The 25,906-nt window shown below is 40.6% G+C and overlaps 1 protein-coding gene across 1 annotated transcript in view; it reads right to left on the bottom strand.

Annotated features, from left to right (window-relative positions):
* sorcs3a (sortilin related VPS10 domain containing receptor 3a) overlaps nt 1-25,906 on the bottom strand; it is a 402,752-nt gene that overhangs the window by 178,061 nt on the left and 198,785 nt on the right. Inside the window, exons 3-4 of the mRNA XM_074686947.1 lie at nt 16,722-16,821; nt 404-562 (exon numbers count right to left, since the gene is read on the bottom strand). Of these exons, the coding sequence (XP_074543048.1) occupies nt 404-562; nt 16,722-16,821 (259 nt within the window). The remainder of the gene's footprint in view (nt 1-403; nt 563-16,721; nt 16,822-25,906) is intronic.

The raw sequence follows: 25,906 nt of genomic DNA, 5'->3' as shown, positions 1-25,906 counted from the left end.
TGTAGCTGCAGGATTAAAAAAACAGAAACATCTTTTAAAATGTGCTACAAAATATCAGGGGTCCATAGGTGATGCTTTATTAGGTGACACCCTTATTCATCACATCTTTTATCTTCTTCAGTATGTGGTTTTCATTTTAATCATCGGGCTCTGGAGCTTTTTTTTTAACTTATAACTTCAAAAATTACATATCAATTGATATAAGCCGTGAATGAATTCAGACATTCACTGAGCTCAAATATTAGGACACTTTCCTCCTTATTGTACCAAATTACACCATTTAATAAGCCCTTGTACTGGGGGAGATACAAAGCAATAAATGTCTCGTAATACGTGACATTCAGCTCATTGTGATGATGATGAGGCAGAGTAATAAGAGGGATGACATCAGGCACAGTCTCACCTTCTGGTCGTGACTGTAGGCCAAGGCCCAGTCCTCCTCGGTGGGGTGGAATAAAAGACTGAGCACAAAGAACGTGAGGCGGTACTTCTGGAAACTGGCCCCTTCATCAGAGCTGATGAGCACGCTGCTCTCAAACTCAGGATCCGTCAACACCATAATCTGCGAGAGCCGAGAGAAGAGAGGAGGGGGGAGGGAGCACAGGAGGGAGGGGTGTTTGAAGATGAGGGAGGGAAGGATTTGAAGGGCAAGTTGGAGTAAAGATAGGGAGATGAGAGAAGTGGGAGAGGGACGTTAGAGGCAGGAGCAGTGTCAGCAGAATACGGCCTGGCCTTTTGGCTCACGTCAGACATCTGCCTGGCAAACGCCTCCTCTACATTTCAGCTTCATTTCATGAGTGTGACTCTGTTACCATGGCTCTGTGGCTCTTCCTGCACGCTGTGAGGTGAAGACTTCGAGTTTTCATCATGTCTCTCCAAAAATAAGATCAAGGTCTTTCACAGCGACAAGAATAAAAAAGACAGAAAAAATGGAACCACTGAAAAATAAAGTAGAGAACTATGAAGCTCACAGGTTGGCTTACACACCCTGAAAGCATTTGTTTAATACAAACACGACAGTGATGGAGCTTTGAGTCTCGTTACAATTAAGTCCTTTAAAAACACAAGCTTGTGCAGCCATGTGTGAGTCTGTGTATGTTGTTTTCTTTATCAGCTAGCCTCCGTAGCATGTGACTTCTTAGCATGTCTCCTCGCAGGGAGAATAGTAATTTCAAATCTAACAGTGCCACAGTGGTACAGGCCCCTAATTTCATGCTTGGAATATTTCCAACAGAGCTATCACAGTTATTAAGAAATTCAATAAGAAGAGGAATTTCCACATTGCATATTTCTTCCTGCTAATGACATTTAGAGTCTTTGTTGAAGCAGATAAAATGGTCACAGGAAATTTCTCCTCAACCGAGGAGCGAGTGTTTGAATAGGTGTGTAATGTGTTTGAAGAGTGAACGCTTTGGGAAAGACTAGTGAATACATGTTTCCTTTATTAAATGTTTCACTTTTTCAGATCCCGAAAAACAAAGACCTGTCCATTCGACAAAAAAAGCCAATGAAGGGTTTTTGCTACAATTCCAAGAGTGTTTTTTTCTTTTATTAATACACAAAAATCAGTAGAGGACTGCAGAAACTTCATCATTATTAAAGTCCAAATTGTACAGTACAGTAACTGTCTTATCTATGATTACCAGACGAACTGTTTTTTTGTTTGTTTGTTTTAAATGATCAATAACTTTTACAAGTCAGTTGCACAAAAAATGGCTACTAAAAAGAAAAAAATATGGAAATATTTATCAATAAACATTTGCTAGTAAGGTTCATGTTTAAGCATTTATTATCACATATGTTCCAGTTGTTACCGTATTTTCCGCACTATAAGGCCGATTAAAAGCCTTCAGTTTCTCAAAAGCCAACAGTGCGCCTTATATATGGATCGATATTGATTAATCATGGCTACCATAGTTAGGGGGCGCCGCTGGAGTAACAGCGGTAAGACCCGGTAAAGAGGAATTCTGCTAACTGCTAACGTTAACTCACAGGCTGGCCCGGGCTTCTTCTCTTGTTTATTGTTAGAGCAATACAGCGCCCCCAAAGGTCTGGCATTTGAACTGATCTCTTAAAACGGCTTTTGTGGACGGCAGAAATGGCTTTGTCTTTACGGCGCACTTTTTTTGAAAACAGCACAGAAAATAGTTGGATAGGAAAATGTGCGGCTTTGTGTGGATGTAGCCCGAGTTTGACTAACTTATCTGACTGTTTTGTTGACATTCCCTTTAGCGCAGCTCTATCTAGTGGATGCATAACGCAACCCCAGCCACTACTATAGCTTCTATTCTATGCGCCTTATAATGTGGTGCGCCCTATATATGAAAAACAGTTTTCAAATAGGCCAGTCATTGCAGGTGCGCCCTATACTCCGACGCGCCTTGTAGTGCGGAAAACATGGTACTATACTTTTTGGAGACTTTGCACCATTGAACAATTGGATACTCTTTGTAAGGTGAATGGCAAAGACCACTGTATTGTCCGTCTTGTTATCTACCTGCTGACTTAAGACAGTCATCAAGTTTTGAAAAAAAAAAAAAAAAAAAAGAGGGATTTACTGGTTTCAAACTTTTCATTTTTCAGAAATACCTAAAAGTAAATGGTTCTGCCCATTGTGGGTTCTTGATGCTTCCATGGCAACATGTTTTATATCAGCTGATAAAAGTTAAATTTCCTGCTATTTTATGGGTCAACTTGACCCATTTCTGTTTCGAGGTGACCAGAGTATAGGGGCACTTCGGTGTGTAGTGAAATGTCTGTGAAGAGTTTGTACACAGATATGATGTTGCAGGTCACTTTGACCTCTGTTGGATAAATAAAAACTAAATAAAACAGGTTTTCGAGTTTCAGCTTCTTTAATGTTGACTTATAAATCTTCAAAGCTGTTTAGAAACATTCAGATTTTCAATTAAATCATTTTCTTTTTATTTACATGGCACAGGTCAAAGCTGAGGGTTGCATTTTGGGGGTCAGTTCAAACTCTCTCTTCCTCCTCTTTGAATCAGCATCTCAGTTTGTTTAAATGTTTTTCATGGCAAAGTTGGGGACATAAGGCTTCATAAAATTTTACTTAGAAGCAGAGAAGTCAAATGATTTATGTAAGATCAAAGACTGTTGAAGCCTTGAGGTCACCAGATTGAATTTATCTATTTTATTTTGATTGCCCAATTATTTATATTTTGATATCCTCTGAGAAGCAATGCTGACCCAGAGATGTTGAGGAGGAACTTTCTCTTCCTTTTCCCTGTCACTGTTCCCATGTCATCTCTTAGACAAATACACTCCAGATTAGAATGAAGGTTTACTCTGCTTTTCTCTATCAAAGGTGGTTTGAATACATTAGATTCTTACACTAACTGCTAATTAACTTCCTCCTCTCATGACCATTCTACATTAACCTTAACAGGCATCGTTTTTGACATAATGCCCCTTCTGTTGTTGAATATTACAATTTTACAATTGTAATTATTGTTTTTGACCAATTGGAGTAAAAAAAATCCCATAGTCAGATTAAGAAAAAAAAAAAGATAAATTAAAAAAAAACACAAGAAAATTATGTGATACCATGCATTATAATTCACTCATTTGGTAAATTGGGGATAAATTGTCTTTCCTAATATGAAGATCTCAAAGCAGCATCTTGTAGCTTTGTTAGCTTGTTGCTGACCTAGCCTTATGATAAAGAAGCTATGGCCATTGGAATTTAAACCTCTCATGCATAAATAATAAATGCCTGGGTTAAGACCTTTTTCCTTAAGTGTTTTAATCATTTTAGGACATGAAAAACAAACAAACAAACAAACCAAAAAATAATAAATAAATAAATATGGTTGTTGTTTTTTTTTTTCAGAAAATTATAGACAGTGAACTGCACGCGCCTGAGGATTCAACATTGAATAGTATTAACTTTTTTTGGGGGGGGGCCTGTGAATAAATATTTTGTTTTTTTTATTTCTTAGATGTAATTGTACTTTTACCTGGATGTAGGGTGCTTTTGGAATAAAAGGATTGACAGGATTTGCCAGCAGGGATCCACAAGTGTGGCTGTTTAGTGGTAATCCTGGAGTCAGAGAAATTTTACTTGCAGTTACACTGACTGACCACTGAATGAAGCTTAAAGGAGTGGAGCATCAGAGAGCACTCCAGAGGCCGATATACAGTTCCACCATAGAGACCATTGCTTTTCTGAGAAAATGACTTCATAATATTTTTCACCTGCAATTTCTTCTGTGAACCAGAGGATTAAGAAAAAAAAATGGAAAAAAAGTTCCTACAGGTAGCTGTAAACTTTGAGAGTGATGAGTTCAAAGTCTTTGACATCACTGTGGTGCGGCTTTAATTGTGCTCCTGTAAGTCCTGATCCCTCTCTTGGGGATGAAAGTACAGCACCCACCTCCCTGTGTGGTGGACTTGTGGGTAGTGGCGGGGCTCGTGGCACAAATGGATGTGTTCTCTCTCGTCAATTCAATTTGGATTGGAAAAACAGCAGCACATTTGTCACTGACAGAAATGTAAGCCCTCTTTCCACAGCTTTAACAGAGAACCCTCCCCGGTGGTGATTTAGATAAATTGTTTTTCATTAAGCACCAATAAACAGGCAGCAAATTCTCAACCTGGATTTCTCATTGGCCTGTGCTGGCTGATCTTGCCATTCATTACCTGTCTCAGTGTAATGCCAAGACTTTCTGATATGTGCCGGGTCTTTTGGGCTTGTCAGATGTAATATGCTGTTTTAAAGCAGTAATCATTTTCTAGATTATTATAGTAAGCAGTGGAGTCCATTATGAAAGGGAAATTACATTTTGTAGAGCTTTTGTGGAAAGTTGTCAGGGCTTTCAGTGAAATACAAAAGCAGAAATACCTTTTAGAGATGGGTGTACGTTCTGTACGTTTTATATTTAACTACATCCTGTCTTTCTGTTGAAGTGTTTGTGTTCTTTGTGCGACTATAGCCTTCAAATGCACTGCTTTGAGCTTGTCTTTTATCAAACGCTTGCTGCTTAGGGATGTGCTTTTTTTTAAAACTGGAAGAGTGCCTAGAAAGCATCGTCCTATTCATATTACTCATTTACCGTCACATAAGTGTGAAAACCGCCGCATTGTTCCCCAACCTTACACATTATCGTAACAAGCCAGTTTCTGTCTGACACCTCTGTGATTAAAAGAGCCCACAACCAATTCCAAGCCAATACAAAGGCGGGAAAAAAAGAGCAGCGGCCAATTTCTCTCCTGCCTACCTAAAACAATCAACCACATACAATAATTACTCACTTCCAAAATCACAGTGAGCGATAGCATTAGCAAGGGGGTGATTAAGATTTCCCTCACAGCACCCACTCAGCCTGTGAGGAGGGTAACAATACTAAATCGATAGAGGTTAGGGCGATAACCGCTGTGTTTTATCAACCTGATGTTGAGCTGTGCATAAGCTGGAGCGCAGAGATAGAAGCGGGTAGTTGTCAGATCACGAGGTAAGTGGAGGTATGGATCAGACGGGGGAAGGAGAGAGACACCCTGCAGCAAATGAATCACGTCACGCCAGATCAATTGAGCTTAGTGTGTCTTTGACGGGAGGCTTTAACAGAGAGTCGTCGCAGCAATATGCTCATTAACCATGGATCAGGACTTAATCACCCACATTTAGCGATCATGTTTTCACTGTCTCGCTTCCTCAATGGCATTTTAAATGTGCATGTCTTTATTTTCAAATTAACCTTATCCACCAGGCGTTCAATCAAACTGCTCGAGCTCTGAGCGCGCACCCAGCGCACAGAAATGGCGTCAAAATATAGCCTGGATGATTCATAAGAGCTGTCATTTTCTGAGGCTTTGCACTAAATGTCATTACTATCATTCAAATCTCTACTGCGACATTGGAAAAGGTCACAACTTGTGCTTTTTTCCCTGACAATGTAAGAGGGAATATTCCTGGAAAGTGGAAGTGGACATATAATGATACCTTTATTGAGGTTGATAGGAATACCACATAGAGCAGCAGACGATTTTAACTAACTATGAGTGATTGGGTATCCATGGGGCTGCTAGGATCCACAGAGGCTAAGTAGAGACGCAGCCAGGTAAACTTCCATCCATCTAAGGGATGGCAAACAAAGATAATTAGATCAGGGATGAGGTGCAGAGGGGGATGGGCTCACGGGCAGAGCTGGAGATCAACCATTAGAGCAAAATATCCTCCAGGGGTTGTAACAAGCTCTTGGATACAATAGAATTGAATAAAATTAATCTTTAGCGTCCAGCAGGACAGTAATTTGTCTTGTAGAACAATAACAGGAACCCAGGGGAACATCTTTTAGGTTTGCTTGTCTTTATGGATTTTAGAAAATATACATAACTTTTAATAGGTTTTAGTAAAAAACATTTTTTTTCCTTTGTTTTAATTTGACAGGTGTTCTTAATCTGTCTTTAAATAACATATTGCAGATTAAAGACAATTTAAAGGACAATAAGTTCAAAAATAATCCCGCACCCACCATCAGTCTCACCCAGACCTGACTCTGGTATCCCATCCTGAACTTCATCATATCACCACGTACATAATCTTCTTGTCAAAAACATGATGACTGCATTTTTTTTTTTGTGACCAATGCAGAAATAAAGTCCGGTCACTTTATCTGCACAAAACAAACCAGAACTAGTACGAAGCTAAAGCTAAAGCCGCGTTTCCACCAAGCAGTCTGGTTTGGTTCAGTACGGTTTGGCACGGTTTGGTACAGTTAAAGGGCAACTCCGGATTTTTGACACCTGGACCTTATTTATAAGTGTGTGCATGCTCATATACTCACTCAGACAAACATTGTGCAGCTTGGTGTCCTTCAGAAGTTATTTAGATCCAACAGATTTTAGCCGCACTTAGCGGGGGCCACGGCAAGGGAGCTTCAGCGCGGGACATAATCTCTGCAATATCGCTCATTTCGGCTATATTTTTTCATCCATCACCAGTGTTATCATAAAGTCAGCTCGTCTACCGTCTTCAGGTGGGTCAGCTGACCCAGAGCTGACCTGGTAAACAAACGTTTGACAGTTGTCCTTACCGGTTTGAGCCTGAGTTCATAGACGCGGAGCTTCATGAAAGAAGGCTGCAGAGAGGGAGAGAGACGAAGAGCTGGCTAGAGAACAACAAACAGGAGCACGGCCACGACTCAATGCACTTGTGGACAGTGTTCGCCTATGGCAATAGAGGAGGAGTGTATTTGTGATAACGATGGACAGCGATGGATGAAAAATATAGCTGAAATTAGCGATTTTGCAGAGATTATGTCCCGCACTGAAGCTCCCTTGCAGTGGCCCCTGCTAAGCGCGGCTAAAATTGGTTGGATCTAAATAACGTCTGAAGGACTCCGAGCTGCACAATGTTTGTCTGAGTGAGTATATGAGCATGCACACACCTATAAATAAGGTCCAGGTGTCAAAAAACTAGAGTTGCCCTTTAAGCCTGATCCCGTTCGCGTTTCCACAGCAAACTGTGCCCTCTCATGGTAGGCGGTGAGTAAGCCGCAGCTGTTAAAAAATAGTGTGATGCCGTAGCAGCGTGACACAGTTTACCACGCTAATAAATCCAACAAAGAAGAAAAAAGCAACACAGTAAACAAAGAGCATAGATGGAAGACATGCAGCATTTTGTCCTCTCTGTGATTGTCATGTAGCTCTTTGATACAAAGTGCAATCAAGCTTTGTTTCAGAGAAGTCTGTGTGCCGCCAGGAGAAATGCAGCTGCTGTCGGGGTAAGTGACGTTTCTTTTGACCAATCAGTCTGCAGTGTTGTAGCTCCACCTTCCGAAAGCAGATCTGTTCAGTCTTGCACCCATACAAAAGGGTCCCAAAAAGTTGGATGGCTTGTCTCAGTTATTTGGGGATCTGTCCCGGGATAAGTCAGTGGAAACGCCACAAAATGTGTGCTGTACCTAGACAAACCGAACCAGTCTGCTTGGTGGAAACATGGCCTAAGTCACTATTTTTTTCGTCCTATCAGGGAAAAAGTGGACTCGATGTCTTGTTAACCCCTTACTGACGGAATTAATTAACAAATATATGGAAAAAGGAAAAAAAAAAAAAAAAAACATATCTTTGTATTCTTACTGAAACTAAAATGAGTGGAGATTGTAAACTTGAATACAGCACATACAATAGTTATAAATAAGTTGATGCATGAGCTCTATCAGTTTGTGTTGAGCTGCCAAAAAAACAGGCTGTCTGGTCTAAAAACTTGAAAACTATCCCTTTAAGATACATTTGGAAAAGACAAAAAAACGTGCAATCATGTTGAGATTAATCGGCAGTTATCTATGAACAATCATACGATTAATAGCGATGACATATTCTGATCGATTGACTGCCCTAATAAAGATATAATAAAGTTCACCCTCTGACCAATATATGTTGACATAGTGCTTTTGATATGGTCCTTGGTATGTGTAGACTGTGAATCAATATTCATTTGTGGGATACAAAGGTCACCTCAGCTGCACTGAGGGTATGTCCCAAATTTATGACAACAGGAATCAAGGGGTTAAGCTGGTATTTCTGCATCCAGCGCAAACATATTATTTAGCCATCTTAATGTCAAATTAAATATTACACAGGAAGAAACAAAATAAACATGACCCAAAATGCCCAAGATCAAAGCAGAGTAAGAAAACGATAGTCCTCTTTCCTACATCATAAAACACAATGTTTTCAAACGCATATACACTGAAAACAGCCATGTCTTCCTTTTGTGTAGTATAACATAAACTCACTAATTGACTTATATATAAAACTACATCTACCTTAATTATGGGCTTATCATGGCATGTTTTGTGGCACAATGGAAAGTTTTGTAGTTGGTTTTACACAACAATCAATACCCTTACCAACAATCTGAATAATCCAAAGACATACATTAAGAACTCTTATTGTATTCTCATTTATTCTGTTTATTTCAGTTTTTTTCATCATCAGCATTTTTTTGCACTATTAAAAAGTAAAGAGCTGTGGTGTCTGTCAGACGATTTACAAAAGCCACAACACCAGGAATGCAAGAGTAATAACACCAATGCCAAATGCAATAACACAAACACAAAAGCCACAACACGGCAGAAGTAAAAAGAGGTTAGTTATCCTAATGGACACAAAAAAGTTGAGAAAGTTCGTAAATGATTATCTTGTTCATCTTCATCTATTGTACAAAAAAAGCTTAATGGGTTCTCACCTCATGATATCCTTCATAGTAGTTATATTTCTTTATTTACCGGAAAAATGTGTCATCCTATATTAAGCTTTATGAAACAATAACATGAGCATTAAAGATATATTTATCACACCTGAAGATGAAATATATATATATATATATATATATATATATATATATATATATATATATATATATATATATATATATATATATATATATATATATATATACATCTTACTTTTACAACTTTTCTGTATCTATTATCATAACTGTCCTCTTAACTTCTGTTGAGATGTGGTGCTGCTTTTGCATTTGTGTTGTCGCTGTTGCAAACCGGCTGACACCTACCGGCCACCATAACAAGCAGTTTGAAACACAACTTCTTACTTTAAGCAGGAGATCTTTCATAGTTTTTAGTAAGAAGAGTGGAGTTGTGGGCACTTTTTGTTGTACCCATGTTGCATGAGTGCAAATGCAACTTGATGGATCTTTATTTTAGTTTCTTTGACTGAAAGATAAAGAAAGAGAAGTGCGTAAGATCAGCAATGAAAGGGGCTTTAGGGACTGTTTTCTCATACTCTTGATGTGGAGTTAAACTCCTTGAGTATCAAAGAAGCAGGAGGAGTGAGTCATAAAGAGTAAGCAGCAGCCGCTATGATCTGTTCTTCACATGGTTTCACTCAAGAGTGTGGGATCCTATTAACATCCGCGCCATGCAAACGCATTCAAGGTCAGTACCTTGGCTCAACCTTGGGAAAGTGAGGCTGATGAACCCATGGAGAAGTCAGCCTTTCTTGTCTGAGTCTAGTTTAATTTGTACAGCTATTGTCTGATATGGCAGGTCAACTGGGATGGCCTGATTGTTTCCAAACATAATGTGTGTTTTTATTGCTTTTTCTAGCTTTTGAGACATCTTTCACGTGGCAGAAACATTCTGAGCTCCACTAACGATTGACCATGACTCTGTCTGTATGCTAATATCAAACGGCTTCTAAGGTCCTCAGATTTTCATAAGACCTTCAATCAGTGTCTTTCAGAGCTGCTTATTCATTTTTCATTATTATCTGGGGGTAAAGGTCTGCATAATAAAAATGGACGAAAAAAAGCTTGTTTTAGCATATGAATGAAGAAAAGCATTTTGGACAAGTTTTAATGTGTCTTTATTTATCACGTGTCAGGTTTTTCAGATGGATCTGTTGTCAGAAGATGTAGGATGAAATTTGCAGCAATTTTTTTTTTTTCTCGTTGGATTAGCCTTTTTGTGTATTATCATCGGATTTCATGATTAGAGACACTATGGGAGAGAGGCAAAAAACAAATAAGTAGGAGATTCATTTCAGACTAGATGTTTTGTTTTTTCTCTCCAGAAGTTCTTCAGTGTCTCTGTGACGACTAAAGATTTTGAGACACACTTTAAAAACATCTTTTTGTAATTAAAAAAGTGGGCTGCTTCTGGCATCCCCAGTGGACATGTTTAAAATGTATAGAAGAAATGTTTTCTTTTTTAACCTAGGAGACTACATCAAAGCATTCAAAGAAGCAAGCACAAAGCATGGGTTAGGATGAATGGGAAGGCAGACTCCCCTTGCATCCTTTCTTACTAAACCATTATAATGATTCAGTGTGAAAGAAAAGAGTGAAAATGTGCAGCTTCCTCACTCTGATATGCGTTGATAGGCGCTGCCCAAGTAGCTGCCTGTTGCAGCAGCTCTCTCGTCTTTGTCTGTTTCTTGTAATTTTTTTCGTCATCTTTGTATTTGGAGTGGATCATCACTTTGTAAGGTTCGTGGTCGGTCACGGACACCAAACTTTTTGTGGCTTCGGCGATATTTTTTACTACTTTCCCCCCTGTTTGTCTGGAGATCCTACATGTAACCATGGCTGCATTGTTTGCATGCGAAATTAGCTGTTAGCAGCCTGTAGCATGTCAATGCTAACTACTGTAGGGCTTGATGATTTCCTATAAGCTGAGGAGGAGGAGGTGAGGACGATGTGCTGGTTCTCGGATGTGAGCTGGGAGGTGACGACGTGGACCTGTCCTTCCATCCATCGTTGTTGGGAACGTGGGATCTAGCCCCAGGGGATGGATGAGCTAGCCGTGCTAACCCAGCGGCATCGGGCTGTTCACGGACGAGGCTGATGGAGCTGACATCGGACGCCGGCCCCACATTGGAGGAGCTTTGCCTGCTGTGAGCAGACAGGATCCAAGAGACAGAGACTGAACAGACTGCTGGGGAGGCTCAGTCCTGGACCCTGTGGAGGTGGAGACTGGCTGAACCGGAGAGTGGTGGACGAGTGGTGGACGGGATGTCGTCATCTAATTTCTTATGGACCTTTTTGCACTTTCTATACTCTTTCTTACTTTTGTTTTCTTAAATGCTGCGGTGACTCCTGAATTTCCCCTCGGGGATAAATAGAGTATTTTCTATTTCTATTTCTATTTCTTTTCTTTCTCATCAAATCAAAATAACTCACTAAAAGTAAAGAGTGTTTTATTGTTAAGAAACTACACTGGGATTGAATGAAAGGACATTACCATATATGGTAACAACCGACAAATAGGGATACTGATTTGACACAAGCCTATGGTTTGTCTGTACCTTACAATTATCAACGATAACAGAAGGAGATAACAGAAGGGAAATCAACAGAGCCTCACATCAACATAGAAACAGCATAATTTTAAAGACGGTAAAAGTCTCCACATGGGAACACAACTTACATTAGTATACAAAAGAAAAAAAAACCTCTTACCTCACACAGGGGGAGTTTCAGCACTTACCACCCATCATTTGCGTGTCTAAGTCAGCATGCCTCCACTTATTTTGCTAGTGACTGGAGTCTGTCAATCATTCTTAATCATATGAATTTTCATCATTAAGTCACCAGTGTTGCGAGTTTGCTTCTGGTTGTTTGTGCAGAAAGTACAGAGGCCAAGACTCAGTCTTTGGTTTAGGGATTGTTTGAATCAGAAAAAAAAGGCTTAAATGGTCACTGCTCCTGTTCCCACTGCTTTGCTTCTAATTGCCTCCAATTACTGTGTCAAGCTCTCCTCTAAGCTACAACAATAATGTTTCCTGCTTTGTGTAACCAGAGTAACACTTCACTTTAATGCTCTGTAGACCTCACCTCTACCATATGCACACAATTTGGTATATTTAGTGCCGAGATGCTGATTTTAGGGTGAGACGATCACGACTAAGTTTTTCTCTTTTCTAAATATTGTTCTTAAGACACATTTAAAGATGTAAAACAAACAAGGTAAACATCAGTATGGAAAAAGCCGTTAGCAATCTACTATCCTCCCACTTCACCCTGGCAGCTCACAGCCCTCTGACCTCACACTGCAGGATCCCACTTGTCAATCAAATCGTTGCACGGAGCAGCAGACTGGAGGAGTCCACACAGACTCCCAGGCTCCTTAGGTTGTGAGAGGGTTACAGAGCATTTCCTCAGCATGGATCTTTGCAGGAATAAACATAATTCTTTCACAAAATCACTTAGCTCTCTAGATCTATCGAGCCAATGTGAATTTTAACACCAGGAGAGTCAAAAGACTTCTTTTACCATTTCTTCATTGAATTAAATCCACATGAAAGTAAAGCAGATGGGAGGGGGAGATGCAAACCATCTGATCAGTTAACTAAATTTCTAAAATGTCAGAGAAAAGGAAAAATAATTGACGGAATTCTCGAGCTGATTAAAGGCGTTGGCAGATGGTTGGCAGCTGGCATGCTGACACATCTCCCTCTGTGTGTTTTTTTTTTTTTTTTTTTGTAGCTTTAAGTTTTTAAAATTCCACATTTGGTGATGCCAGAAACATCTCTTGCGTAGAGCAGTCACGCCTGGTTAATTCCTGGTGCTGAACTTTGATTTTGTTCAGAAATTGTATTTTTATTCGGTAGAATTATACGAAAATAAATCTCCTTGGTGCCCACAGATGAGCTGCTTACAGTAGATTGTCAAATGAAAGACAGTAATATAAGCCAAGTAAAGTAATTGAGAGGTTGGGGAATTCCCTGTTTGTCCTGAAGTATTCATGATTTAGATGTGTATTGATGTATCTGACAATCTGTTTTTCTGGCACATGGCTGCTGGTGGAGCATCAGGTGTCTATAAAACAACAATAACAACTGAAAGTGTTAGAGAGAAGGGTTTATGCTCTCCCATATTTTGAGCAAGTATATAGAGTAACATTACTGGACAAACTAAACATGCAGATTTTCAAACTGCTTCGACACCTGTAGTTTTCATTAATATGCTTAACAATAATATTTAAATTCTCAGTTTGAAATCACAGAGTTCAATATTAACTTCTTAACTAGTGAAATTAATCCAGAACCTCAAGGCGATAACAGTCTTTGATCTTACATAAATCATCTGACTCCTCTGCTCCAAAAGCACATTTTTATGAAGCCTCATGTCCCCAACTTTGCCATTAAAATCATTTGAACAAACTGAGATCCTGATTTAAAGTAGAGAGGACTAAGACTAGTACAGAAAACAACCCTCAGCTTTGACCTCTGCCATGTAATAAAAAAAAGCTTTAATTGAAAATCTGGGTGTTTGTAAACAGCTTTGAAGACTTTGAGGTCAACATTAAAGATGCTTAAAATCAAATCTGTTTTTTTTTTTTTTCTTTTTACCTTGCATTACAATCTCACCATTTCTGCTTGTGCAAGATTTGTCTAACTGAGCTTCATGACTGTACACCTTAGGTTTACAACCCAGGTCAAGTGATTCAAAGTATATAAGAACATGGTTTGCACTTTAAAACTGTCACTTGAAAGGTGGTTAGCAGGGTTTTCAGGGTTAGCCGATAAAGTGGGCACTTTGAGTTGTAAATGCAAAACCATGTGGTCTTCGATTCACTGGCAGGAATGGTAGGATAGACTCAAGGCGCGGTTATGCACAGGTCATCTAAACTGTGCTGTACTCTGTTCCCAAGTACAGTACTACTCCCCCCGCTGAGCAGTACGGCTCGCAGTCACGTTAAGGCACACTAAGGACGCGGTCACACTGGCAAACCGTACCGTACCATGCTGTGTTCAAGCATGCTTCAGCCCTAAAGCATGTTTTGAATGGCCAGTTTGACCGAAACCATGTTGGCTTCATTATGGTTCATTTCTCTGCTTTGGCACACTTCAGAGAGGTGGGCTTCAGCACGGTTCACCTCATACACGCTGACAGCACATGTGATCCATGACGTATGATGACTGTAAGTGCATCTCTCAACAATCATTTTAACCAAAGCGGGGATGTTAGAGGGCTATGTCTGGCCAAAACAACTTACCATAAGTCTAATACCTAAATTCCATCGCACGTGCCGCAGCACGTAGGGCGGCATAGTGCCCTTGTGGAGCACTTAGCTTCCATTGTAATCTATCAGGCAAATTACACTGTACGTGCTGCTAAAGTGCAGGCGCGAAAAATTTGCTTCAGGTCTATTTTCTGCACGGCCGCTTCCAAACCTCGTAAATTCACTGTTGATCAGAAAGCACTACACAGGAAGTCACCAAGTGAAGTACCCGGAAGATTCCAAATAAAACACAATGCATGAACTCTCAGACGTAAATTTCCCCAATATGTTATAAGTACGTCACATCCGGAGGCACGTGCATCAGGTAAACAGACGGTCGGAGGGTCCCAGACACAACACAACGCCATGGATGAAGAGAAGCTGATCTTTGAAGTGGATAAGTTCAACATTCTGTATGATCCCAAAAATCCTTTTTATAAGGGTACAAGCAGAAAGGAAAAGGTGTGGACTGACATATCACAAGTTATGGGAGTGGATGGTGATCATGTGATATTGCTATTCACATGAGAGCCTATAACTCTCTGAGGACCAGCCCTGCGGTGCAGTGCACTGCTTCCGGTGGGGTTTGACAATCGGAGCTAGACCACTGCACTGGGCGGCTCGTGTTGTGGAATTTAGGGGTAAAAGTCTCTAAAAATGTAGCAGTGCTCTTAGTATTCAATGTTGCCAACTTAGCGATTTTGTCGCTATTTCAGCAACTTTCTGGACCCCCCAGCGACAATTCTAGTGACCTTTTTTGGTGGTCTGTGGCTCCAAGATCACCGTTTATGCATGGCCAGCTGTACACTACGGGCACTAGGACGGCTCAGTCCCCCCCGCTGTACTGTATAGGGACAGAGTAGCAACCTCCATTTAAGAGCAAAAAAATGATCTGGCGACTTCTAGCGACTTTTGGGCTGGCCTATAGCTATTTCTGATGCTGAGGAGTTGGCAACACTGTCAACAGCGTATGTCATTGTGCTGATCGCACTTTATGTAAACGGACGATGATGACATCGGCGGGCCACGTGCATGTGTGGTACCTGCTCAAGTCCAGTTCATATAGCTCAACCCTACTTCGATAGAGATCTCCCAAAAGCTGCGTCTGGACAAGGCAGCTATAGCACCACCTACAGGCCTGGCATGCTTACCACAGCATTGTCAGTCCCTCAGTGTTTCTGTGTAAACACAGATTTTTTTATCACTGGGTTTTAGCGTTTTTAGATGAAACGTTGTTATGTAAACGGGGCCTTAGGGCACAACCCTGGCCTGGGTACGTCTTAGTGAAGCCTCTGTTTACAGGCGGCCTCAACAGAGTCAGCACAATGAGACACAGAGATCACAGCTACAAGTTTGGTGACTTTTGGGGGGCTTTTATCCCTTTATTCAGAGTGGGCAGAACAGTAGATAGAGCAGAAATCGGAGAGAAGTTTTGTGCTCCAACTTTAGTGATTTGTTTGGTCCGACCCCGCTCTCTGACGCCAGTTATTTCTTGAGATGATTGTCAAGAGGAGCAGCCGCAGCCATTATCTGTCATACGTCATGCCCTCGTTGTGTGCCCCAGTATGGAGAATGCTGTGCCTAGGCACCATACCGTACTGTATGTATACTGCACACCATGCCTGAGCACGGCACACTTGCGGTGACACTTGCCAAACAAACTGGACTTTTGGGTTGAAGCGTGCTTGGAAATGGTTTGAATGGCCAGAGGCTCAACTTGGAAAACTTTGATTGCACAAATAAAACCAAATGCTAGTACACACTCCAAGTGTGTTTGCATTCATGATGTTGAGGAATTAGTTATTTTTCCAGCAGTGATAGTCTGTGGTAAGCCAGTTGGTACTGTGAAAATTCACAGTTTGATTTTCAATTGACTGACGGTTCTTGATATTACTCAATAAAAATCCTGCTAAGCACCTCGGTAAAAAGGAAGAAATCTTAGATACAACTGTGTAAAGTCACTGTGTCAGTCAGAGTAGCACTGACATGGATGATCAGGCCAACAGCTATGTGTGCTCAGAGTCCTGCTGCAAATAAGATCAGACAGGAAAACACCTAAAATACAAACAATAAGGTGACAGATGGGCTGTAAGGTCAGTCTCTCTAAGAGCAATTCTTTTTTTCTTTCTACCGTGGAGAAAAATAAAAGCCTTCATTGTAAACTGACAACACGTTATTGAAACATAAGCTGTGCTAGTGGATAAATGTTGTGACACTATCCGATAAAATTACCTTTCTCTTGTTGGTCGGGCAGACGTACAGGTAGCTCAGGACAGTCTTGGATCCCACTTTGTCGTTCATCCTCTCGTAGGTGGAGCCGTAGTCGGTGGATCTGTTGTAGAGGAGACACAGAGGGGACGCACTCAGAGGCAGGCACAAACCAAAGCAGATAAAAGCACAGCGCTGACAATCTAATGGGTAAACAAACAGACTAAAGACTACTGGGACTTTGCACGACTCATGTCAAATGATATTTATTCTGCAGTGATGAAAAAGAAAGCAATATCACACCCTACAGGAAAAACAAAAAGCAGATCGAGGCTGGCGAGGTGCTGTATGTACACAGTTTTTGTGTGTGGTGGAGAAACCTCTGGCATTAGAACAAGGGAAGGTTAACCAATCATCTATAGCTGCTGACAAAAATGAGCCATTGGAAAATGTCTGGGGACCCAGTACTGTTAATAATTAATTCTCTCCCGATAACTACTATGAAATAAAATATGGCAAGAGCAAAAACATGTGGATGTTCCTGAACCCATGGGCTTTAATAATTTAACAGTGGGAATGAGCCTGTTAGCCAGGCGGGTCCCTGGAAACTCCGCATGAATCCATCATCACTCCTAACAACCAAATCTGCCTTCATGTAGAATATTACAGCATTCGCAGGACTTTACTCGCTTCTGCTTTTTTTAAATGTGAAAACTGCGTCCATGTGCCCAGGATTTTCAAATGATTCTCTCAGCGGGGACAGTGGGCCCCCACCCACAGCCGTGGCAGAACTCCCATTTGGATTCGCAGACTACTTCACAGAGCTACGAAGAAAGTGGAGATGATACCTATTTCTGCGTTCTTCCCTGGTCTGGTTAAAGCCGGCTGCTCGTGCTGCTTGTGCTGCTTCAGCAGGGAATGGGATTTCAATGAAATTGCAAAGAGCTTCTTGTCATTCAGATTCATCCCTGAATGCCTCTGAGAGACACAGCAGTTGCTACGATTACAAAGCCCAGTAATGAATCAGACAGACAGCATATTAAAGTGGAAGTACGGGGAGAGTGCCGTGCTGAGAATGAGCTTCACTCAGAGCAGGAACTCATGGACTGACACTGTTGGCCTCTGTGTTACGCTCCTCATGAGAGGAGGCTTCATAAATAACACCAAAACATATGTTGTTTCTGGCATGATGAGGATGAGATCTGCTGCCAGACATGCCCTCATCATTTGGTCAATGTAGGGTAACATAAATATAATCTCTTCTCTTAAAGGTCCCATAAAATGCAAAAATCACTTTATTGGGCATTTTAGTGAAATTTGTGGGTCTTTGGCTTTCCTCCCAGCCCACAAAATGTGATATTTAATGGCCAAACCTGTACTTAGTAGTGCTTGTGAATGTAAAATCCAGACCTAAAATGAGCTGTTTGGGTTTTGGGGATTTGCTGATGTCAGCGATTCCCTTTTTTGACCAGTCAGGAGCAGGTCTAAGCTGATTGGTCCACCGGAGCAGATACCCCTGAACCCCCTCCCCGCTCACTCCCTTAGTGGGGAGGGGAATCCTGAATTTGGAGAGCCATCACTGCTCTGTTTTTGGCTGTAAACGGCCAAAGAGTCCTTGTGCTTTTCACTCCATTGATAAGTCTCTTTTTGTTCATGTTGGGCTGTAAATCCGTTGACTCCCGCTCTGGCTTCCCTCACTATGTCCGTTTGTTGTTGTAGTCGAGCTAAATACAAACTGATTTTGACACATTTCTTCAATTTTAAAATTTACTGGATGTTTCTAGATAGTTAGCGTGGATGACTTCCTGTCCCACTCGATCTTCCCCACTCTGAATTTACAGCCCCATTTCCACCAAGCAGTCTGGTTTAGATCAGTACAATTTGGTACGGGTTGGATCAGTTAAGCCTGGTCACAGCAAACTGTGCCCCCTGGTGGTAGGCTGTGTGTACACTGGATGCTGATAGCCACATTAGCTATGTAATAGCATGACACCTTAGCAACAGGAAACAGTCTACCCCTCTGAGAAATCAAACAAAGAAGAAAAATGGACACGATCGACAATGAGAAATGATGGGAGACATCCTGTGATTTGTCTTCTATGATGTGATTGCCATGTGGCTCTTCGATACAAAAACGTAATCAAGTTTTTCAAGTTTGTGCTCCACCTCCAACAGAAGGGTCCCAAAACTGGGACCGTTCGTCTCAGTTATTAGGGGATCTGTACTGGGATTAGTCAGTGGAAACGCCACAAAATATGTGCAGTATCGAGACAAACTGAACTGAACTGCTTGGTGGAACCGGGGCTTAAGTATCACAGATCCAGCATCCGGCAAAATTATGATGGCTGCGTGTTATGTGGAACCTGCTGGAGCAGCCACGCAGCCATACTGCAACGGAGTGGATATAGTGTAAATTGACACATTGACCTAAATGGAAACCTATCTGACACAGGGCCATGATGGAGCAGAGCCGGACCGGTAATGCATCTGATGTATTTCAGCCATAAGGACTTTCTTTGATTTTGGGGAATCTCAACACACTTTTGATTTTAGGCTCCTAGATAAGAAATCTGCGGGAGCAGCACTGAAATGTGTCATGGCCATCAGACTCTTAGACCAACATTAAAATAGTGCCAATCTTTAAACTCTCAGAACTAGTTTTTGAGGAAACCGGTTTAGAAAAATAATATTTTTCAACCTTGAGAACTGGTTCGAACACAAAGGGCTGTGTCCATTAATGCAGAATTCTTTTCAAACCTTTTACACTTCAACAGCACTCACCATCATCAATGCAGCCCACTCACCACCACTATACTTGTTGATGTTACCTTTTGATCACTGACTAATCAGAATCAAAATGGTTTGGGCCTGTTGATCGAAACATTGTTAACAACAATGGTGGAGGTCCATCTGTGGGAGAATCTAACTTCATGTGTTTTCATCTGTGAAGCACACAGAACATTCTCAATGGGCTGAAATGAAGGTTTTTTGGGTGCTGTCAGCATCTACAACAGTTTTGTCTATAAAAGCTGATAAACAGTAATAGCCTTGGACATGCATTTCCTTTACCTCCAGTGAAGAGCATATCTGATAAGTCAAATTAAAAACCCTGTAACAGCACAGCTGACTTCAATCACCGGTTGTTCTCTCTTTACCACCATAATGAGACTATCCGAGCCTAAATGAAAGTCTTTGTTACCAGCTCAGTGTGCTCCCAGCCCCTTCTGTCCTGCCCTTGGCTCACTAATCATATTAAGTCTTCACGAACTGACAAGTTCAATTTGACCTCAGCCCGTGTTCTTTAGCGTTCTCAGTGATGCAGAGAGGATTATCCATGCTAATATTTTAATAGTACATCAATTACTGCAACTAAAAGAGGCCTAATGCCTCCATTGTTACAGGAACTGCTGAGCCTTTGCCGAAACTCAGAGGAAGATTCATCTTTGCAGTTAGCTGTTTATTTGAAGGATGATTATTTCAACGTATTGTGAGCTTACATTTCAAGATTTGAAGGTTAACTCGACCAGTTTTTAATATCTTCTCATCTTCTCTCAAGATGTTTGAATCATCAAAGGTTGACTTTTATTGTCTCCTGTTTGCATCTTGCGTTGGAAAGCAATCTAACGCTTAAAGGTGACATAAGAAAGCATTTTTGAATTATTTATCACAGATTTTTTTTGTCTGGAAGAAGCACCTTTAACAGATTTCAGTCTAAAATTTCTGAAAATAAGGAAAGGTTTCTGAATGGTGACATAGGTTGGCTTTTCATGGCAACAGAGCTGAACATTCACTGTACTTGTACATGTATATAAGTGGTATGTTCCCTTTAAAGCCGTTAGTTTCAGTCACATACACCAACACTAGTTTCTGTACAGTCTGCATGACTCTGCAGCTTTTCCTCAGCAACAACCGGCATGTTGTGGCATTTATTCTGGTTGACATCCTGTACAGTGGTGGCGGGACAGGCTGCCGGGTGGAGAGAAGTTTTTCTGCCTTTTTGTTCTTTGCAGAACACCTGCAGGTGTCATGTGTCACCGCGGTGTGACGCTTTAGTTTTCCTGTCAACGGTTCACAGCAAACAGTTTCATGGCTTCACCGACTCAGCCTCCAGCCTTGGTTTTTTTGGGTAACATCTGTGCCTAAAAAGATATGGTGGTTTTGTGTGGGTGAACTTCAGTCACAGATCCTGGTTGGCCAACGATAATCATCAATCTGCCAAAAGAGGTCTGTTTGCTCAGAGTGGGAAAAAAGAGAAAGAAGCAGCTGAGAGATTCAAAACAGTGAGCTACAACAGAGAAATCTACAAAACTGAAGACCACTTTGGGGTTAACTGACCAACACTAATTGAAGGCTTTACAAAAGATTGCCTCTTTAACTCCATCCTGTGAACAGCATCCCTGCTGTTTCATTCGACACTGACCAGATGTCAGGGCTGCGATATCAACCAGGGGAACATGCACTGTATCCTGTTTGGGCCAATAGGCTTATTTTAACAGAACTCAAAACCAAAAGCTTGAGAAAACAGACATTTTTGGTTCTGCTGTCAGCAAGAAGAAAGGCTGATGTGTGTCGTTTCATGACAACACATCTGCCTGCAGGTGCACCTGGCTCCTGATGAGGGATTGGTTTTATCTTTTACACCCAAACAACACCTTTGAAAAATCAAAAATCTTGTTTTTCAGGAGCTTAACAGAAATAATAATGTTGCACCACATCCCAAATCATTTTCTGCCATGTCCTTCAGAAGAAGGATGTCATCAGCATACGTACAAACAACACACTAGGCCCAGTTTCTGTGAGCTCCTTTTTACAGGCAGTAATACCACATCATCAACTGAGACTGAGAACTCTTTACAAGACATTACCTCATCATTGAATTCAAAGCTGGCAGACTGGTGGAAAGCCAAGGCACTGACATTTCCCAGACTGGCTAAGCTGGCATGATGCACCAGCAAGACGTGCAGCATCTGAGTGGGTGATTTCCACCCTGACCTGCACCCCCAACTGACACCAAACCAATAGACATGCTTTTATTTATGATTTATGATTATTCAGTCCGGGACTTAAACATATGAATTATGATAAATCAATTACAGAAAAGAGAGAAATTTTGACACAGTTTAAGTTTCACTATAGTTTCACTCCAGACAACAAAAAGCATTTCTCAGTGCACAAGTTCCTGGTATACAAGGCAAAGTGATGCAAAAGGTGACACCCCCCCCCCCCCCCCCCCCCCCCAAAAAAAAATAAATAAATAAATAAATAAATAAATAAATAAATAAATAAATAAAAATGAAAATAAAAATAAAATAAAATAAATTTAAAAATAAATAAATAAATAAATAAATAAATAAATAAATAAATAAATAAATAAATAAATAAAATGTGGGAAGTGCCCAAGTAATGCCAGACTGACAACGAACAAGTAAGAAGAGACTACATTGCTCAGCCTGGTAGATGCTATGTCCCAAAAAACTTGGTGGTCAGAATTTTTCAAGTTGATTCTCCACCCTTTGACTTCAGAGAGTTTCTAGTCCCTGACGCTTCGCTATGCTGTTTGCTGCTGCTGCTGAATCGAATTAGTTACATGCTACTTACAAACAGAACCGTTTATTGCTGTTTAATTGATTGTGTTATTACAGCGGAAAACAGGAAAATAACATCATTATTATTGTTTTTGGTGACAGGTGCACATGTGCGCACATGTCAACAAAGCCTCAGAGGCCTGTCACGTGTTTGGAACGCTGTGTTAATCATTACTTGCATGATGACATAGATGGATGGACGGACGGAAAAACAGATAAATAGTGTCATTTCTTTTATTTATTTATTATTTATTTTTCTCCAGTGAACAAATAAGATAGTGTAGAAACACGGCAGATTTACAGTTTAAAAACATCTGAAAGCACCTAAAACACAGAACTCTGTGCTGTAAAGTAAATGGTGAAAGAAGGAGAAGAATCCCAGAAACCAGGCATATGGACAGGAGTCACTGGTAAGGTCCTTTCAGTACAGCCAATAATGTCAAGGCAGCTGACTTGCAGAGGTGAAAGCTAAGTTAAGTCATCTCCAACATTAGTGAATATGACATTTCAAAGTGTATTTGGACTACATGCATAATGATTTTAACAGGCTGATTAAATATACACCCATTTAAAAAAAAAGGCCAGACCTTTAATTTAGAAGTTGAGCCTTGTAAACACTGCCTGCTCAAAATGCAGTTATGCTCCCAAAAGTCAACTTTACATTTAAAACGTAGATATGATTAAAAACCATAATAATAATAATAATAATAATAATAATAATAATAATAATAATAATAATAATAATATAAATCAATTAATTAAAATATGTATCTATTTATTTTTTTATCTATTTATTTACTTATTTATTATAAGTAGAAGTAGTAGTGGTAGTAAAATTGTGTTAAAGCTTCTGTATATTTCTATCCATTGATGCAGTCATTCATGAAAATGCATTTGAATTAAAAAATAAGTCCTGCTTCCTTTAATAAAATGCAATCACCTATGAGTTTAATTTTCATTTATTTATTTATTTATTTATTTATTTTACTCAAGCCTTACCAAGAATGTGGTTCTCTTGTAGCTGTCCCACATTCTATAGAATGGGCCTTGCTCTGTGGTTGATGTTTAGGGTTTTAAAGAACTTGGCAGCCTCTAAAATGCTCTGTAGCTTTGCAGTACCACAGGTAATAAAATCTGTGTTGCTGTGGAAAATATTAAGGGAAAAAAACTATTTGGTGACTTGTTCCCCCTGATAACTGATCCACAGTTGGCCACAGATGATGCTTTAAACTTGTATCCCTGCTTTTGACTATCCGTTTTAGATTGTTGAAATAGCACACACAGACATCAAAGCTGTGGTTTTTGCTATGGGTCCAGTCCAGGCATGTCAAACAGAGAGGTAAAGAGTAGAAAACCACTCAACAGTGATTCAGGATGCAAGCTAGAGGCACCAGCTACTTCTGCTTTAACTTTCAATATTTAGTTTTATTTAGACCAGAGAAATACATCCAACGCTTGAGGAAAGTTGTTAGAAAGTACATTTTAAATTCTTTGCATAAAATCTAAATTCTCCATGCCAGCTGCACTTCCACTCCATAATGGCTTTCAGCTACTTGACCCTCCACTGCATTTCCGCCACCACTTCACCATCAGCTCCATCTAAAAGGACATTAGCTGTCCTCTCCTGTTGTTTGGATGTAATGGGACAAATAATTGAGGATGCATGAAGGAAGGAGAGAAAGTACACTTCTACCACTGCAGTCTGCCACATTCTCATTTTGAGGCCAATCTTCAGCAACCTGCTTCTATTTCTGTTTCAACAAACAGTTTGTGAGCCTTTCTGGGGAATTATTGGCTGATTCAGGCCCATGTTGAAAGACGGGCTGGAAATGTTTTTGTGCATATCAGTGAAAGAGATTAAGGCAGATTTGAATCAGGATGTTGCATTAGACTCTCTGGAGTGAAAGATTTTCAGAGTAAGTCTTTGACCATGAAACAGACTTAGCAGACTGGCATTATAACAATATGTTCTTGCAAGCGTTGGTGTTTAAAGAGCATAATCAATCGTGGAACATAATAAAGCTTTCTCTGAACACCCACTTTTCTGTTTCTAAAAATGAGAGGAGTTGGTGAAATGAGATTAGTTAAGGCCAAAAACAAAAGAAAAAAAAAACATTTGGACTTTCGCTTAAAGTGAAATACAAAGCGTTCATAAATATCTAAATGGCATCCGCTGGATGTGCACAGCCACCAAGCGGAGGTTTCCATTTGTTTCATTTGTGAGGCCCTCCATTAATTTGTGAGGCAGCAAGAAAGAAAGAGACGCAGCGCAGTGCATAGCCCTGTGTGAACATCAAATGATTGGGAAAAAAAAAAAAGGCAGACCGAAATTGCATTAGGGAATGTTTGTGAGGTTTTGCCAGATGGCTGCCAGTAAAGCAGAACAGCTCAGCGTTGGTGTACAGCGCTGTTGACCATGCTCTTGGGAATGAGAGGGGGAAGGAAAGAGAAAAAGAGCTATTCACTTCAAAGACTGAAGGATGAAAACTCTGAGCAAATCATCTTAGTTTCTCAAAGTCACACAAACAACACGACTCACCCTGAAGCACCGAGGACTTAAAGAGAGACGCTGGTTGCAGTGCCCTCCGTACAAAAACAAAAGGTTACTGATCTCTCGCTTGCCTTACTGTAGAGCTGACACTGGCTTGTTTGCTGCTCAACAAGAGCTGTTTATGAATGCATGCTTAGTACAAATGAAACAGCGAAGAGGCACAACGAGAGCAGAAAACACCAAATCAATATTCATCAGCCGTCCAAAGATGAAGGCGTCATCAGGTGGCTGTCGGAGTTGAACCAAGGCAACAACAACTCAATTGTCTGTCACATGGAGACGCAGAAGGCTCAGAAAGTGGGAGAGAAAATGTTTCCTCGCTGAGAAAACCCTGCGGCAAAATCAAGCCTGAGGACTCCGAACACTCGTTGAGTGATGCGCCTGAAAAACATTCTCTGCACCGGTGAACCGCAGCGGTTCTATGCAGTGCTGAGGGGTCAGAGGTAGAGACGCCTGAATGCATCGCAGACATTTCCACTGCAATTGTCTGAAATGTTGCAGTCTTTTGTTCCAGGAACACACTCTGGGGGGATGACAAAGCCAATTCTGCTCCAGCCACAGGTCCTCGACACAGCCCTGCTCTTTGGACACAATCCAGGGAACTTTGGTTGAACAGGGGAAGAAGTAAACAGAGCTGTCGCAGGAACAAAATGCCTGGGAGTCTGATGACAAAGTATTTGAGGCAGGATTTGGGCCAGCTGAAAATCTTCTTATTAACCTTTCTTTACCCAACAAAGTGCTGGCTGAGAATTAAACTTCCGTCTGCAGAACCTCGCCTTGATTCCTTTTGGTAATCCGTGCTGAGCCCAAAAGAACAAGAGGATCTTGCATTTTAAATTGGGTCCCGTCTGTCTTAAGATTGGGTGTTCTTTTTTATGTTTGTGGAGGTGTATGTCTGTCTGATCTGATGTCCTCCCACTCCAAAGATTCAGCTAAATTTAAACCTAAGGTTTTTTTTTTTTTTTTCTCTCCTGATTTGCAGGTCAAATGACATCTCGCAGTCTGAAATTAGGTCAGGATAGAAAAGTTCGGATACATGTAGTTTGTACTTTTTAATTTCCAGTTTGATCATT

This window comes from Halichoeres trimaculatus, unplaced genomic scaffold (assembly GCF_033239565.1).
Source record: "Halichoeres trimaculatus isolate MK-OKI-2021-1 unplaced genomic scaffold, fHalTri1.1 fHalTri1_scaffold_2, whole genome shotgun sequence".
Classification (NCBI taxonomy): Eukaryota; Metazoa; Chordata; class Actinopteri; order Labriformes; family Labridae; genus Halichoeres; species Halichoeres trimaculatus.
Note: the sequence above shows the minus strand (reverse complement) of the source record. Positions and strands in the feature narration are given on the sequence as shown.